Genomic DNA, 17500 nt, shown 5'->3' with positions numbered 1-17500 from the left:
ACACGTTTCCGGTGAGGGTTGGACTCCGCCAAGGCTGCCCTTTGTCACCGATTCTGTTCATAACTTTTATGGACAGAATTTCTAGGCGCAGTCAAGGCGTTGAGGGGATCCGGTTTGGTGGCTGCAGGATTAGGTCTCAGCTTTTTGCAGATGATGTGGTCCTGATGGCTTCATCTGGCCAGGATCTTCAGCTCTCACTGGATCGGTTCGCAGCTGAGTGTGAAGCGACTGGGATGAGAATCAGCTCCTCCAAGTCCGAGTCCATGGTTCTCGCCCGGAAAAGGGTGGAGTGCCATCTCCGGGTTGGGGAGGAGATCTTGCCCCAAGTGGAGGAGTTCAAGTACCTCGGAGTCTTGTTCACGAGTGAGGGAAAAGTGGATCGTGAGATCGACAGGCGGATCGGTGCGGCGTCTTCAGTAATGCGGACGCTGTATCGATCCGTTGTGGTGAAGAAGGAGCTGAGCCGGAAGGCAAAGCTCTCAATTTACCGGTCGATCTACGTTCCCATCCTCACCTATGGTCATGAGCTTTGGGTTACGACCGAAAGGACAAGATCACGGGTACAAGCGGCCGAAATTAGTTTCCTCCGCCGGGTGGCGGGGCTCTCCCTTAGAGATAGGGTGAGAAGCTCTGTCATCCGGGGGGAGCTCAAAGTAAAGCCGCTGCTCCTCCACATCGAGAGGAGCCAGATGAGGTGGTTCGGGCATCTGGTCAGGATGCCACCCGAGCGCCTCCCTAGGGAGGTGTTTAGGGCATGTCCGACCGGTAGGAGGCCACGAGGAAGACCCAGGACACGTTGGGAAGACTATGTCTCCCTGCTGGCCTGGGAACGTCTCGGGATCCCCCGGGAGGAGCTGGACGAAGTGGCTGGGGAGAGGGAAGTCTGGGCTTCCCTGCTTAGGCTGCTGCCCCCGCGACCCGACCTCGGATAAGCGGAAGAAGATGGATGGATGGATGGACAAAGCAACTACTGAGCTTAGTTGTTAAATATTCTATCTTAAGACTCATATTAAAGGGGACCTCTTATGCAAAACAAACGTTTCTTACCTATTGGAACCTGTTTTTGTGTATTTAAGATCTGCATAAATACAGAAAATTTGAACTCAAAACATGGAGGCAAGGCAAATATATTTATAAAATAATCTTGCCTTCCTTCATACTTCCTCCAAATGAGCAGTTTGGAATTCATACAATTAGTTTCTCCCATTGGTGACATCAGTGGATATCTCCATATATGGTAACGATTTACCCAAACAGCTTTGCGCGACTCAGCCATTGTAGTCTGACGTTGTAGACTCTATCCTCTTGTTTTGGGCAGACTGACTCGTACATGCCCACGCATCCTCCACTGTTGCCATTTTTAATACAAAGAAGCAAATAGTTCAAATTTACATCTGTCAATGGACTTGATATGGAAGCTCTAAAAATTACAACATGGCGGATGGGGGGAGAAGACGCAGTCAAAGTGGAGGCACGTAAGTAAGACCGCCCACAAAATGGCGAATCCTGAAATGACGGTCAGACAGCGGTTTGAAGATGGTCCCTAAAAAATCAACCATGCAACATTTTGCCCAAAGGACCACCATTACATGTTACGTAGACCACACATAAGTGTTTTAAATGTATTGCCTCACTCCATTACCCATTTGGTAACCCCTTTAAATTAAGTGAGCTATTTGACATTTATTATACCAAAGGTTTGTGTACATTCTCATTCCAGGGCACGGTCGCCAGCAAAGGTAGTACGAGAAGAAGTCCAGTTACCTCTCCATTAAAACTTTGTGAAACTACAGCTTTAACATTACAAATGAGACATATTTTTTAAAGTACTGAAATTACCCGGAAATCAGACTGTCCTGAATTGACTATGGTACGACCCTCATTTTCAAGACCATCCAGTACTACTGGTGTCTGTGAGTGACAGGAAAAAAAATATCTGACTCGTTCGGAGAAGTTATTTCCTGTTGATTTGCATGGTTTGCTGCAGATCCCGAATATAAAAACTGCTTTTTCAAACTACTGCTTTGAATTGTGCACGATAATAATAGTAATAATGAAAATAATACAAACATACATTAAATTTAAAACAATTACTGGTCAAAAAAGTTAGTATTATTGGTATCTCGGTTAACGAATGCCCTGGTTATTTTCTATTAATGACAAAGATTTTTGCCAATGCCAACATGTTGCCTTGGTTACTGTTTTCTTGTCTCAATATTGTGCGTAATAAACTGTTGTAGTTTACATTTGGTGCATTGAGAGTAGCCCAGCTAAAAAAGGAGCATGTGCTTTCAAGATAAATTTGGCGATTAATCTTTATTGATACGCTACTAAAAATTGAGACTGCCTTAAAAATAACATACTATTTGTAGTTACTTTATGATTCCTACTGGGAGACAGTTTGTATTTGCAGTGATGGAGCTGGAGCACAGATACTTGCTATTCTATCCTGGCCTTGTTCCTGGACCTCCGCATCACAGGAAGTGCTTAGCCAACCAGAGTGGATTTGGTGCCTCTGTCAACAGCCTTGAGCGGCCTGACAGATAAGGCAGGATTAACGGATTGTTCCGTCATCGCGAGGTGACAGGGACACAGCCAGAGGAGAGGACACTGCCATTTATGTGCTAAATTGCTTCTGCAGAACGCCAGACCACCGCCTGCTACTCGCACTTCATCGCCCTTCCCCTCCTCCACTTTGGCCGCAACATGCTACTTGTGGTCCAAACACTAAGACTGAGCGAGCTAATTAATGACAGACAGACATCGATCGACTCTAGCGGAGCGAAATGAGGATGGCAATGAGAACGCTCGTGTGACCTTTGAGAAGCTGTGGCCTTGCTTCACTCACAGAGTGGATGTTTGGGCAGAAGGTTTCAACATGTCATTAGTTTCACTTTCTGTGCAGATCAATCAAAGCAAAGAGAAAGTGGGAGCAAAATATAGTCCCTGTTCACACAGAAATAAAAAAAAAAAAACGGAACAGAAAGGCCTTTTATACACATGACAACGGTGTTCTGGGTGCGTTAATAAAAACAAGTGCTGTCTTCCTCAGCGATTCATACTTTGTCTAAATAAAAATTATCAATAAAGACTGCTTTCAATTTTCAGATTGACCGTCTTAAATTTATTTTACAGTCCACATTGTTTGAAGCGAAGAAAACCGATTCGAGTGGCCATCCCAGAAAAGGTGATATTTCCTCTCAAAATGTCTCCTTCCTGCTTCTACCCAATGGCATATATATTCCTCTAAAAGGTGGGATTGTCGATGTGCCATATTGCTCAGGTTTCCATGGTAACTGCTGCTCTGCTGGTTAATCTTGATAGGATTGAGGAGTATTTCCGCTCGCAAATACCTCACATCCTCAGGTCAGAGCTGTATTTTGTGTCTTAAAAACTATAGTTATACTTTATGACAGGCGAGTAAACTGGCGGCCAATCCTGGGAATGACCATTACTGCCCCTAGTTCAGTTCATAACTTGGGAGACAAACATTTTTGCAGCAAATTCCGAAAAACAAAGAAGTGCTCCTGTTGTGTAGAGGAACTGTACACACATTGGCAGATCATTGCATTGACAAACATTTTAACCTTGCTAGCAAGCATAGAACACTGAGTTCCGTACTGATCATTTACATAGCCGAGGTGTTCTTTAAAACACCTGTTGACGTCCTGTCCTTTTTGGCAGTTGTACATTTTTTTTCAGAATATGATTTATGATAAATGAGAAATTCATTCAGTGCAATATTTTTTGAGAGCGGGTTCCAGAGGGGGACAACTTGACAAATGGGCCTTGTCATTGCCATTTGGAAAAGCAAACAACTACTTTATGAAAACCGTGATGTCGCCGCCAAGTCACTGTCACTTAACCAGAAGAGCAAGAGACAATTCTGCACAGAACAACCGATAACCATAACAACAATGTTGGACAACCTAACTGTCTGTGCTACAGTTGCACCAAAACCTCGTCGTCAATCAACTAGACGTGCAACAGAAGATGCCTACACAATTACACACCTTGAATTTCATTTAAACCCAATGACAAGCTGGGTTTCTTGTATGCTTCCCTGTCATCTTGTTCTTATGTTTGTTTTTGTTGAGCACATGCACTCTTTCTTTTTTTATAGTTTTGTGTGTCAGCTGGCTCTGTCTGTGTCTGCCTACAGCGCTACAGTATTTGTAGGTTTGGAATATGTATTACATTGCTCTCACCTGGTGATTCGTTTTGGTCTGGGTGTGACTATTTATTGATATGATGTGTGGACACATTTTTATTTTCAACAATCCTGTGTGGACTGGGCCATTGTGGGCATTGTATACACTCACCGGACACAACCTTAGGTAGAAATGCTCAAACGCAATCCAATATTTGATCTACTTTGGAACAATCCAGTCCTTTCATAACAATCAAACTGGTGCTAAATACATACTGGCTGTAATTATTAATGAATGTTTGGCTTACGAAGATAATGCTTGGTTTTTATTGATATTGTCAGACACTGTTGAATTGAATCCCACCAGGATACATTAGATTTACAGTGATTTACATTATCTGTATTGTGCCCAATATATATCAACATTGACCTTAAATTCTGACATACAGTAGTTATGATTATTTTGGGGTTGAAGGCAGTGTATTCAAACAACAAGCTTAAAGTAGTAGGTGTGGCAATCCCAGTCTAACTCATGGCATGATATTATCGCTTGATTTTGCCATTTAAAGTTATACTGTATCACGACACAGCAATTCAATATACTGTAAGAAATTAACAACAGATCATTGTATCCATGCAACTGAAAGCTTTATAACAGTTGTCTTGCATATTGCCACAATCAACAACCCCCCCCCCCCCCCCCAGCCTAAGAATTGCTTGTTTAAAGTGCTCTATTTTCCTTTATTCAAACACAATTTTACTGTTTAAACTGTGTCAGTGGCAACACATATTAAATATATTTGCTGAATAAAAAAATCTGCCTTGTTTTTAATAAATACTTAGGCCTACTACGCTACTGTATTTTATTGTTTGTCACTATGATAGTACTTGGAGAGCCACGTTTTTTCTGAGGTGGTATTTGGTGAAAAAAGTTTAAGAGCCACTGCTTTATTAAAGGCCTACTGAAACCCACTACTACCGACCACGCAGTCTGATAGTTTATATATCAATGATAAAATCTTAACATTGCAACACATGCCAATGCGGCCGGGTTAGTTTACTAAAGTGCAATTTTAAATTTCGCGCGACATATCCTGCTGAAAACGTCTCGGTATGATGACGTCAGCGCGTGACGTCGCGGATTGTAGAGGACATTTTGAGACAGCATGGTGGCCAGCTATTAAGTCGTCTGTTTCATCGCAAAATTCCACAGTATTCTGGACATCTGTGTTGGTGAATCTTTTGCAATTTGTTCAATGACCAATGGAGACAGCAAAGAAGAAAGCTGTAGGAGGGAAGAGGTGTATTGCGGCCGACTTCAGCAACACAAACACGGCCGGTGTTTCATTGTTTACACTCCCGAAAGATGACAGTCAATCTTTACCATTGGCCTGTGGAGAACTGGGACAACAGAGACTCTTACCAGGAGGACTTTGAGTTGGATGCGCAGACAAGGTACCGTGAGTACGCTTCCAAACATTTGATCGCTTGCCTGTACGTGCGTGCCGCTATGTGCATGTCACGTACGTAACTTTGGGGACTTTGGGGAAATATATGTGCTGTATGAACTTTGGGGAGGTGAACGGTACTTTGGGCTGTGGGATTGAGTGTGTTGTGCAGGTGTTTGAGTTGTATTGGCGGGTTATATGGACGGGAGGGGGGAGGTGTTTGTTATGTGGGATTAATTTGTGGCATATTAAATATAAGCCTGGTTGTGTTGTGGCTAATAGAGTATATATATGTCTAGTGTTTATTTACTGTTTTAGTCATTCCCAGCTGAATATCAGGTCCCACCCGCCTCTCACAGCATCTTCCCTATCTGAATCGCTCCCACTGCCATCTAGTCCTTCACTCTCACTTTCCTCATCCACAAATCTTTCATCCTCGCTCAAATTAATGGGGAAATCGTCGCTCTCACTGCTGGTGGCCATGATTGTAAACAATGTGCGGATGTGAGGAGCTCCACAACCTGACGTCACGCTACTTGTCTGCTACTTCCGGTAGAGGCAAGGTTTTTTTTATCAGCGACCAAAAGTTGCAAACTTTATCGTCTATGTTCTCTACTAAATCCTTTCAGCAAAAATATGGCAATATCGCGAAATGATCAAGTATGACACAGAATGGACCTGCTATCCCCGTTTAAATAAGAAAATCGCATTTCAGTAGGCCTTTAATACTGTTCAGTACTGAAACACTCACAGCTACTTTCTTAGGTGTGCATTAAACTGTTTCACTACCAAAATGCATGAGAAAAATCTAGATGATGCCATGTAGGATAAATGTTTTTTGTCAATGACCATGATTTGTAGTTGAACATGTTATCATAGTGGTTTTCAATGTTGTAAAACTGCACTGCCTCAGACCAAGTGCTGTTTCTAATATTTTAGAAACAGTTCCCTTATGACGTAGTAGGTCTACACACCAAATTACATCATATTGTCTAATAAATATCTCAGTGTTTATCAAAAATGGGTAGGATTATCTTTGTAATGTCAACATTTGTAATGTAGCTTTGTATTGCATCTCATTAAATCATATACCTAATGTGTACGGTACTGTATGGAGCAAGTGACCCATCCGTACAGCTAAAAATTCAATTGACAAACGGATGTGTACGCTAAAAATATTTCAAGAAATAGGGGCATTGTATTTTACCTTCTCCTGCACAATAAAAAGATCTATTTAGAGTGTGAACCTTATTTATTTAGACATTAGATGAAGTGCCAGTGGCCCCACTAAATCATCCCACAGCTGTCTGTGCCAAGACAAGATTATGTGGCTCCCTGTTATCTGCTTTATGAACACAGTGCACCTGGACGGGTGGGTGTGTGATCCATCACAACAGCAGCTGTTCATAACCGCCATCATGCAACCACACATGAGCAAAGCAGTGGGTGCTGATCTGCATTAATCCTGATAGCCACACTTGATAAAGGCACAGAATGACTGCTGCATTCAGGGCCACTGACATTGACTTGGGCATATTAAAGACACTTTTTCTCTGCTTGCTTGATAAAAGTGACTGAAAAGTTTCCGTCAGGACATCTGTCATTCAAAGCAAAATCCTGTCATGGGTCTTGGACACAAGCTCAGAGTCTGCATGTACATTGTGTTAATCAGTGGAGCACAGGTTTTCTATCTTCAAATGTCATCACGCCAGCTGGAGGTGGAACTGTCCAGCACACCTGCTGCTGATTAGATTCTAGGCCAATAAAGCAGAGTGCCTCCAGCTGGGAAACTTCGATTCTTACCATTTGACACATTGCACGTGACTCTTGCACGTTCCTGGGCTACTCGCGCCCACTCGTTGATTTGCACCTTAATATTGTTCCTGTCATCTCCCTGTATTTGTGTTTAGTTCTCTGCCTCTAGTTTGGTAGCAACTTTCTTTTTGTGCGCCCACCGTACCATCGCTTCATGTGAGTTTGTGTTTTATCTAACATTATGCTTAATTTTTGGCATCAAACATTTTCCTGCTCTTGCTTTACCTGCCTCCTCTACATTTGGGGTCCAACCAAAACAACACTATACTTTGACAGTGGGACTTTTCCTCGCCTACAAAAACTCCAATAAAACTACACAGGCTAAGGATACGTGGAAAACAACTTTACTGTAAAATCCACAAGAGCTCTTTATCCATACCGATATAAATATAGCCTAAAATTGAAAAAATCTGTCAAAAAATATCGATATAAATTAGGACACTATATCAATTTGAGTGCTAAATTATTGCGCTCTCTTTTTTTCTTGCTTTTTTTCCCAAGGCAGTTTCAAGGCATATCACATAAACAAATAGCTCGCAACCACAAATACATTCTAATTGTTCACTGAAAAGAACAGTTAAAAAAACTTGACTGGTTCACAAACGTCACATTTGTTGTTGGAACCAATAAATGGTAGTTGAATTGCCAATTTTGATCCAAAATCAGAGGAGAAGACTTCCCTAAAGGTGGGCTGGAGAACTACGCCTTCTGAACAAGTCGTACACATGTAGGAAATTACATGAATCAACAAAACTGTGTTCCTATCAACTGAATATACCAGGGGTGTCAAACTCGTTATCATTGAGGGTCACATCGCAGTTATGGTTGCCCTAAGAGGGCCGCATTTGACAATGAGTAATATATGAATATACATGTGTGTATATATATATACATATATATATATAATACATTAACTATATATTTTTTTACATAAGCGGCAAAACAAATATTTAAATTTTACTTTAAAAACTGGCAGCTCAGTCACCAGAATTTTTACAGTAAAAGCCTTTTTTTTTTTTTTTTATAGCATATTAAAAAATAAAATAAATGGAATGAAATGCAAAAGCAATAGCACTGTTTTTAGTGGTAAAATACGTGTAACAGAGCTGCCTTTTTTTTTTACCGTAAAATCTGGTTGTTTCAATGGTTTCTTTGTTAGTTTTTTAATGTTTTAGTGTCTTACTGTATATGGGGAAAAAAAGTACCAAAGTTGATTTTACAGTAAAAACTCACTCGGCGGAATTTAACCGTTAACAATTGTATTATTAATTTGTCTTGAAATCATAAATCAAGCAGATATTGAAGTACAGTATTTATCTTTATTTTAACAAACAATATTTTTGGAATACATGATAATATGATATTTAGATTTTGATAATATTGAATTTTAAAAGATATGCAATTGCATGCAGTACAGGATTTTAATGTCAAATGAGAAATAAATATATTTAGTAAGAAAAGATTAAGCATTTTATTAACGCATATTATTTCTAAGCTTTCGCGGGCCACATAAAATAATGTGGCGGGCCAGATGTGGCCCCCGGGCCTTGAGTTTGACAACTTTGGAATATACAGTCCATCTGGAAAGTATTCAGAGCACTTCACTTTTTACACATTTTGTTATGTTACTGTCATAATCTGGCAGCTATGCTGTCACCTATCTTCTTTTTGTTGCAGTGCCACTGAGGCGCACACCTGATAGTCATTTCGTCCTGACTGCTTAAGCTCTCCAGTTCCTTCACTCGGTGCCGGTAGATTCATGATGGGTCTTCCATTCGTGTACGTCTCCTCTGCTTTGGCTCCATTCACGCTTCACCTTCCCTATGGCTCAGTCCTGGCGTTGCCGTGTAGCGTTTACTGTTACATCTCCACACCTTTGTGTGCGATTTCTGTTTCTCCACACCTTTGTGTGCAACTTTAGTTAATATTCCTCACTCCTTTTGAGTGTGCTTTTTGTTAATGTTTTTTTGCTCTGTGATGGGGTTCTACTCTGGTTAACTCAATTGTGACACTTACAGCCTTATTTTAAAAGGGAATAAATTAATTTGTGTCTTCAAAATTCTACAGACGATACCCCATAATGCCATCCATCTATCCATTTTCTACCGCTTGTCCCTTACAGGGTCAGGGGGGGTGCAGGTGCCTATCCCAGCTGCACACAGGCGGAAGATAATGTGAAAACCTATTTTTTGGAAAAGTAGCAAAATCATAAAAAAAACCAAAAAAACATTTTATAAAAACATCTCATGTACATAAGTTTTCACAACTTTTGCTCAATACTTTGTTGATGCACCTTTGGCAGAAACTATAGCCTCAAGTCTTTTTGAATACGATGCCACAAGCTTGGCACACCTATCTTTGGGCAGTTTCGCCCATTCTTTAATGCAGCACCTCTCAAGCTCTATCAGGTTGGATGAGAAGCGTTGGTTTTTATCCAGGATGCCTCAGCACATTGCTGCATTCCTCTTTCCCTCTATCCTGACTAGTATCTCAGTTCCTGCCGCTGAAAAACATGCTCACAGCATGATTTTTGCCACCACCATGCTTCACTGTAGCGGTGCCTGGTTCCCTCCAAACAGGACGCCTGGCATTGACGCCAAATAGTTCAATCTTTGCCTCATCAGACCAGAGAATTTTGTTTCTCATGGTCTAAATATTTCAGCTGCATTTTGGCAAACCTTTTACTAAGAAATTCCTTCCGTCTGGCCACTATACCATATGGGAATTTGAGGACAAAAAATAATTTATTCCATTTTGGAATAAGGCTGTAGTATAACAAAATGTGGAAAAGGTGAAGCGCTGTGGATACTTTCCAAATGCACTGTGATTTCCTTTTTTTAAAACTAGATTTGACTTTCCTGTGTACGAGTCTAGCAACCCTTCTATCTGTCCCAAAGCCTGTGAAAATAAATTGCTCAAGATGGAAGTCAACACCTGGGACATTGTACAATATAATTTCCCTTGTTTTGGGTACCTTTCACATTTCAATCGATTTGGTACCAATTTCTTGTACCTGGTAATCGATCTTGGTATTCAAGTATATCAATTTGTCGTACTTTTGTGGGTGTTAACAAATGTCAATTGTTAATATAATTAAATCATATTTTTGAATGTAACATTTAAAATGTACCTGATTATGATAACTGCGCTGAGTCTCGTTTGCAATATTATATAATTTACTTTGGAATGGACTTTGAAAAGCTGCAATTCCAAGACTTAGATTGCAGTAGTGACTACGGTGTGTTGCCTACTAAGGAAGTAGTATTTGCCATTAAGCTAAAGCTAGTATTTTTTTTGCATCGTAAAAAAAGTTTAGACTGTACTTACAGTATTACACATCTGCTGTTTGATTGTAACGTGTGTCATAGTTGTAGTTACCGTTACCAAATCGCCATGTAAAATCACTAATGCTATTAAGTAGAAACACTGTGCTAAAATTGTTAATGCACGGATATTGTCTGGTTTGTCACTGACAGTTAAGTTATGTTTTGGTTTTTCCCCTGTTTGTTTTTATTGCCTGTCAGCGCTCTTATTTTGGTTCAGTTTCCTGCTCGTCTCCCTGAGCGCTGTTTCCCCTCAGCTGCGGCTGATTGGCACCTGGCCACACCTGGTGTCAATCAGCCAGCTGCTATTTAGACCTGCTTTGCCCTCCAGTCAGTGCTGGAGTATTGTCGCTGTCGTTGTAGCTGTAAGCTACTATCTGTAAGCTGTATCCTGTATCCTGTAGCTGTTTGCAGCTTGCTGTCTTTTTGTTCCTCGTTTCCTGTTTGCTGGTTCCTGGTTTGTGTTTTTTCTTGATTTTTGGACATTAAATCATGTTTTCCTGCACCAAGCCTGCCGTCTATGCATCTTGGGGTTCGCACCACCTCTACTTGACAGATATATTAGCTGTTCCGGATTAAATGTAATTTCAAAATGTAAGTAAGACCGTTGTTGTGTAATATACACTATCCACTCGCTGTTCCGGTTAAAATGTACTTTATAAAATAAATGGAAATTAACATCAAGATAACGCATTTTGAAAAATGGAGCCTTACTTTACATTCAAGGGTTTAATATCTGGCAAACAGGCTTTGGTGGCATGGAAAATTGCAACATTATCTAGCATCAAAGGGATCGAAATATGCACGGTTGGATTTTACATTAATTAATACTCAGTAGTCCCGACATAATTTGGTCGGTGCCTATAAATGATTGAATTTGGTACCCATCCTTAGAAACAACGTAAAGAGTGGTATTTCCTATTCATGGGATGACGTAACACAGGTAAGGATCGTGATTTATTTTCTGTCCCCCCATGACCATGTTTGGTAACTTGCAAACCAAAACACCTAAACACAACCTCTCTCACATAATGTTCAGCATCCGATCCATCTTTGCTTTGCAGGTTTGGTGTTTATTCATGCAAAGGATAAAGGTCAGTGCAGTTATTCTGGTGAGCTAACTTTCATTCCAGCGGTCTTTGTCAGAAGAATTTATCCCTTTGAATTGACATGGAATAACCCCCGCTAGTGGCCACCTGCTCCAGTGAATGTTAATGCACACAAGCCACACACCACATTACTTGTTTAGCAAAGGATAACAGTGGCTGCCACGTGTCTATCGACACCCCAGTGAAGAGGAGTAGTCCAATCGGGTCGCTCAATGCCGCCTTGAGCTGCATGTTTGACCCAAGTCAAATTAGATTTCTAGCACATCTGAAATGACTTTGCTCCTTTGCCGTCATGACTTTTCTTTGAAGAGCATGCCAGTAATCCCAAAGAACAATAGCCTGGATGGATACGATCACATGTGTCACTTGCTCAAAACGCAATTATAAAACCGAAGTGTACAATTACCCCACACCAAACTTGAGAGACTTCCGTGAAATGACCTTTCAGAGAAAAAGGGAATGCAAAATGAGTGTGCATCGCTTTGGTAGTCTCTCCGGTTGCTAAATGGAAATGCAAAAACATCCCTATGGCCGACTTTTATCCACAAAAAAGACTTGACCTCTTAATTAACTAACTGACTTTGCACGAAGACGGCTTTTTATACGTACAATCTCATTAGAGACTGCCCTTTTACACTTGACTTGATCTTTGGCCTTAGCTACTTCATCACACTTATTTTTTGTCATCATCCATTAACTTTTAGAATTCAATGAACTTTGACCTTAACTGCCTCTGCTCTCTTGTGTCAGATATAAAATAAAAAATCAGTGTTTTTTTTTTTTTAAATTAGTGTGCATGATTTCTGTTTTTGTTTCTTTGTACATACAGTAGTACCTCAACTTACGAACTTAATTGGTTCTATGACAGAGTTCTTAACTTTAAACACGTGTGTCTCCAATCAACGCCACACATTGGAATTGATTAAAATTGATTTAATTGGTGCTTGGCCCCTCAAAACACCACCATTTTAACATGCAAAATGTTTTTAACAAAGAAAACCAACTTTCTAACGCATTTGAGCTGCTTCTTCATCAAACACACCATCAGCAGCTTCTTCCATGGATACATGTCAACTGTTTAGCTACTATTTTAACATCAACGGCTGGCGTTAGGCTTCTCCAGCTTTAATATGGTGCAGACTAGCAGTGCTATGCTTAAATTTTTTCGCCAAGTCATGACACACTCTGTCATGTTTTTTGATGATTTCTTTCTTTAAATCATCACCAACTTCTTCTTTTCAGTACTGTCCGTCACACTCACTTTCTCCATTCCAATGGTTGGAAAACAAAGTTATGTTGATCTCTAGCTATAAGCTAATGCTATAAGACCAGATGTTTGGACAGATCTTATGGGAGTGGCATTCGCTCCTCCATCTAATGGCAGGCATACTTGTAAGTCAAATTCTTGTTTGCAACTTAAACTTACCATAGAAATTAGCCAAGAGACAGCTCTTATCTCACAACACTTTTGAATTAAAGTACCAATGTACATGCTGAAATGTTCAAGGAAGACTGGAAGTTAAAAAATAACATCACCTTTTACCTTTAACTTAAAGGCCTACTGAAATGCGATTTTCTTATTTAAACGGGGATAGCAGGTCCATTCTATGTGTCATACTTGATCATTTCGCGATATTGCCATATTTTTGCTGAAAGGATTTAGTAGAGAACATCGACGATAAAGTTCGCAACTTTTGGTCGCTGAAAAAAAAGCCTTGCCTGTACCGGAAGTAGCAGACGAGTAGCGTGACGTCACAGGTTGTGGAACTCCTCACATCTGCACATTGTTTACAATCATGGCCACCAGCAGCGAGAGCGATTCGGACCGAGAAAGCGACAATTTCCCCATTAATTTGAGCGAGGATGAAAGATTCGTGGGTGAGGAAAGTGAGAGTGAAGGACTAGAGGGCAGTGGGAGCTATTCAGATAGGGAAGATGCTGTGAGAGGCGGGTGGGACCTGATATTCAGCTGGGAATTACTAAAACAGTAAATAAACACAAGACATATATATACTCTATTAGCCACAACACAACCAGGCTTATATTTAATATGCCACACATTATTCCCGCATAACAAACACCTCCCCCCTCCCGTCCATATAACCCGCCAATACAACTCAAACACCTGCACAACACACTCAATCCCACAGCCCAAAGTACCGTTCACCTCCCCAAAGTTCATACAGCACATATATTTCCCCAAAGTCCCCAAAGTTACGTACGTGACATGCACATAGCGGCACGCACGTACGGGCAAGCGATCAAATGTTTGAAAGCTGCAGCTGCATGCGTACTCATAGTACCGCGTCAGCGTATCCAACTCAAAGTCCTCCTGGTAAGAATCTCTGTTGTCCCAGTTCTCCACAGGCCAATGGTAAAGCTTGACTGTCATCTTCCGGGAATGTAAACAATGAAACACCGGCTGTGTTATCTGGCACAACAGTCAGGGGGTGCATTCTACGGCGGGGGTGCGTTATCCGGTACAACACCTGCCGCAATACACCGCTTCCCACCTACAGCTTTCTTCTTTGCTGTCTCCATTGTTCATTGAACAAATTGCAAAAGATTCACCAACACAGATGTCCAGAATACTCTGGAATTTTGTGAAGAAAACAGACGACTTAATAGCTAGCCACCATGCGGTCCCAAAATGTCCTCCACAATCCGTGACGTCACGCGCAGGCGTCATCATACCGAGACGTTGTCAGCAAGATATTTCGCGCAAAATTTAAAATTGCACTTTAGTAAGTTAACCCGGCCGTATTGGCATGTGTTGCAATGTTAAGATTTCATCATTGATATATAAACTATCAGACTACGTGGTCGGTAGTAGTGGGTTTCAGTAGGCTTTTAACCCTTGATCGTTGCTAAATCAAATTTATAGTAATACTTGAAAATCCCAGATCCTGGATCCTGCTTCCTCCATCCAAGTCACTGTTGATGTGTCCTTGGGCAAGACACTTTACCCCACTTTTCCCCCAGTGCCACTCACGTGAATGAATGTTTGCCCACTTATGTCTGTACTTAGCTTGTTAGCTTCCCTCTTCGCTAGTGAACAATAGCAATTAAAGAGGTACAGAGAGTGGTATTGAGGCTGGTACAAATCGGTGTTACAAAAGTAACAAGGGCTGTCAAAGTTAATGTTTGGCTGCAATACCCGGCAATATGTTTGGAGGAGAAAAGGTGAGGCCTTTAATCCCAGAAACACTAAACCTACCGTCAAGCATGGTGGTGGTAGTATTATGCTCTTGGCCTGTTTTGCTGCCAAAGGGACTGGTGCTTTACAGAGACTAAATGGGGCAATGAAAAAGGAGGATTACCTCCAAATTCTTCAGGACAACCTAAAATCATCAGCCCGGAGGTTGGGTCTTGGGCACAGTTGGGTGTTCCAACAGGACAATGACTCCAAACACACATCAAAAGTGGTAAAATAATGGCTAAATCAGCCTAGAATTAAGGTTTTAGAATGGTCTTCCTAAAGTACTGATGTGTGGACAATACTGAAGAAACAAGTCCATGTCAGAAAACCAAGAAATTTAGCTGAACTGCACCAATTTTGACAAGAAGAGTGGTCAAAAACTCAACCAGAAGTTGGCAGAAGCTTGTGGATGGCTACCAAAAGCGCCTTATTGCAGTGAAACTTGCCAAGGGACATGTAAGCAAATATTAACATTGCTGTATGTATACTTTTGACCCAGCAGATTTGGTCACATTTTCAGTAGACCCATAATAAATTCATAAAAGAAACAAACTTCATAAATGTTTTTTTCTGACCAACAAGTATGTGCTCCAATCACTCTATCACAAAAAAAAAGAGTTGTAGAAATGATTGGAAACTCAAGACAGCCATGACATTATGTTCTTTACAAGTGTATGTAAACTTTTGATTGCGACTGTAGCTCCCCAGTCTTCCACAATAATTTCTGTTGTTCATGTGACCTCTCAGAAAACTAAATGCCCACTCCTGGCCTGTATTATATTACGATACATAACATGTTTCTTTGTATGGAGGTTAATTTGTGTCTTTATTACTCATGCTTTTTTTTGACACTGAATTTATGTAACTGAAATTTTTGCGTTTGAAATTTGAGAACTAATTTATTTATTTATTTTTTTTTCACATCAAATTATGCTGACAATTTAATTGAAAAAAAATCAATGTTTCAAAATTCACTGTATAAAAATTCCGTGTATAAAAAAATCAGTGTATAAAATTTCAGAGTGGGTCGGCGTGGCACGGTTGGTGAAGCGGCAATGCCAGCCAACTTAAGGGTTTCTGGTTCGATCCCCAGCTCCTGCCATCCTAGTCACATCCGTTTTTGTCCTTGAGCAAGACGCTTCACCCTTGCTCCTGATCAGTGTGTGAATGTGTGTGAATGGGTGAATGTGGAAATAGTTTCGAAGAGCTTTGAGTACCTTGAAGGTGGAAAAGCGCTATACAAGTATAACCCATTTACCATTTAGAGCTGGAAAATTCAGTGTATAAAAATCAGTGTTGAAAAATTTTCTGTTTGAAAAAGCAAGACTGTTGTGTATCACAGTCATTTTAACTGCATATCATCAGACTTTATTTATTTCTACTTTATTTATATAGCACTTTTTTCATGACATGTAGTAACTCGTATGACAAAAGTGCAGATTTTAACAATTGGAATCATTTCTATAGTTCGAAAACATCTAGCGGTCCGTATTAAAGTGTTTATTATGTCGGATCATGCCCAAGTACCACAGTTCACTGCTTTTTTTAATGCCGTTTTGCAAGACCTGTGTCACGTGACCTCAAACTTGACAGCTCATTGGCTGGTTCTGAGACAGGATCGATTGCTTCAGCCTTATTTTACGGGAAGCGAGTCTTGCTTTCTGAAGCAGCAATTTTTTATACACTGTTTTTTTTTTACCTCAAATTTTTTACACTGAATTTTTATACACTGATTTTTCTTCCCACTGAATTTCTTTACACTGATTTTTATACACAGAATTTTAAAACATTGAATCTTTTTTCAATTAAATTGCCAGCATAATTGTATATAAATAAAACTCACCTACATAAATTAAGAGTCAAAAAGAAGCTTTTGTAATAAAGATACAAATTAACCTCCATATCTAATTGTCGCCACCTCTCACCTCATACTCAGGAACTTGCTCGTCCTCCACGTCATATGACACCGTCTGGATCTTTACATCCTTCTCTCCTTGTGCGCTTTGGTTCTCTGCGGAGTCCTCGCCCAACACCGCATCCTTACTCTCTGTGAAGGTGGTTTCAAAGCTCTCGCTCTTGGAGTCTTTGCTGTGGAGGCTGACGTTGTCCTTACACAAGATCAAGTTTGGTTTGTAGAAGGCCTCCACCGCAAGATGAAGTGAGGTGGCGTCTAGAAACTGCTGAGACTTGTGCTCATCATTAGTCCCGCTGTAGTAGTTGCTCACAAGGCTGTCCTCATGGTACCGCTGGGTTGGGTAGTCGCCACGGTAACCCTGCACGACATGTCTGTTGCTTTTGTCGAGAAGAGGATTCTGGAGCTCACTGAGACTCTCCATGGTGGTCCTGCTCATACTTACAGAGCCCAAATGGAGTTATGGAATGTGTAAGCTGCAATGACAGAATAATGCATTATGAAACTTTCCAAACAAGACCATGCACTGAAATAGATTTAATAA

General features: G+C 40.7%; 1 protein-coding gene across 4 annotated transcripts in view; it reads right to left on the bottom strand.

The window, feature by feature from the left end:
- The window catches only part of LOC133611818 (synapse differentiation-inducing gene protein 1-like), a 43304-nt gene that overhangs the window by 21459 nt on the left and 4345 nt on the right, over window positions 1-17500 (bottom strand). For all 4 annotated transcript variants that reach the window (XM_061968965.1, XM_061968968.1, XM_061968967.1 and 1 more), the window contains exon 2: window positions 16970-17432. In XM_061968965.1, the coding sequence (XP_061824949.1) occupies window positions 16970-17395 (426 nt within the window). In that variant the 5' untranslated portion in view covers window positions 17396-17432. The remainder of the gene's footprint in view (window positions 1-16969; window positions 17433-17500) is intronic.

Source organism: Nerophis lumbriciformis, linkage group LG08 (assembly GCF_033978685.3).
Source record: "Nerophis lumbriciformis linkage group LG08, RoL_Nlum_v2.1, whole genome shotgun sequence".
Taxonomy (NCBI): Eukaryota; Metazoa; Chordata; class Actinopteri; order Syngnathiformes; family Syngnathidae; genus Nerophis; species Nerophis lumbriciformis.
The sequence above is the reverse complement of the archived record's forward strand: the minus strand, read 5'-3'. Positions and strand labels throughout refer to the sequence as shown.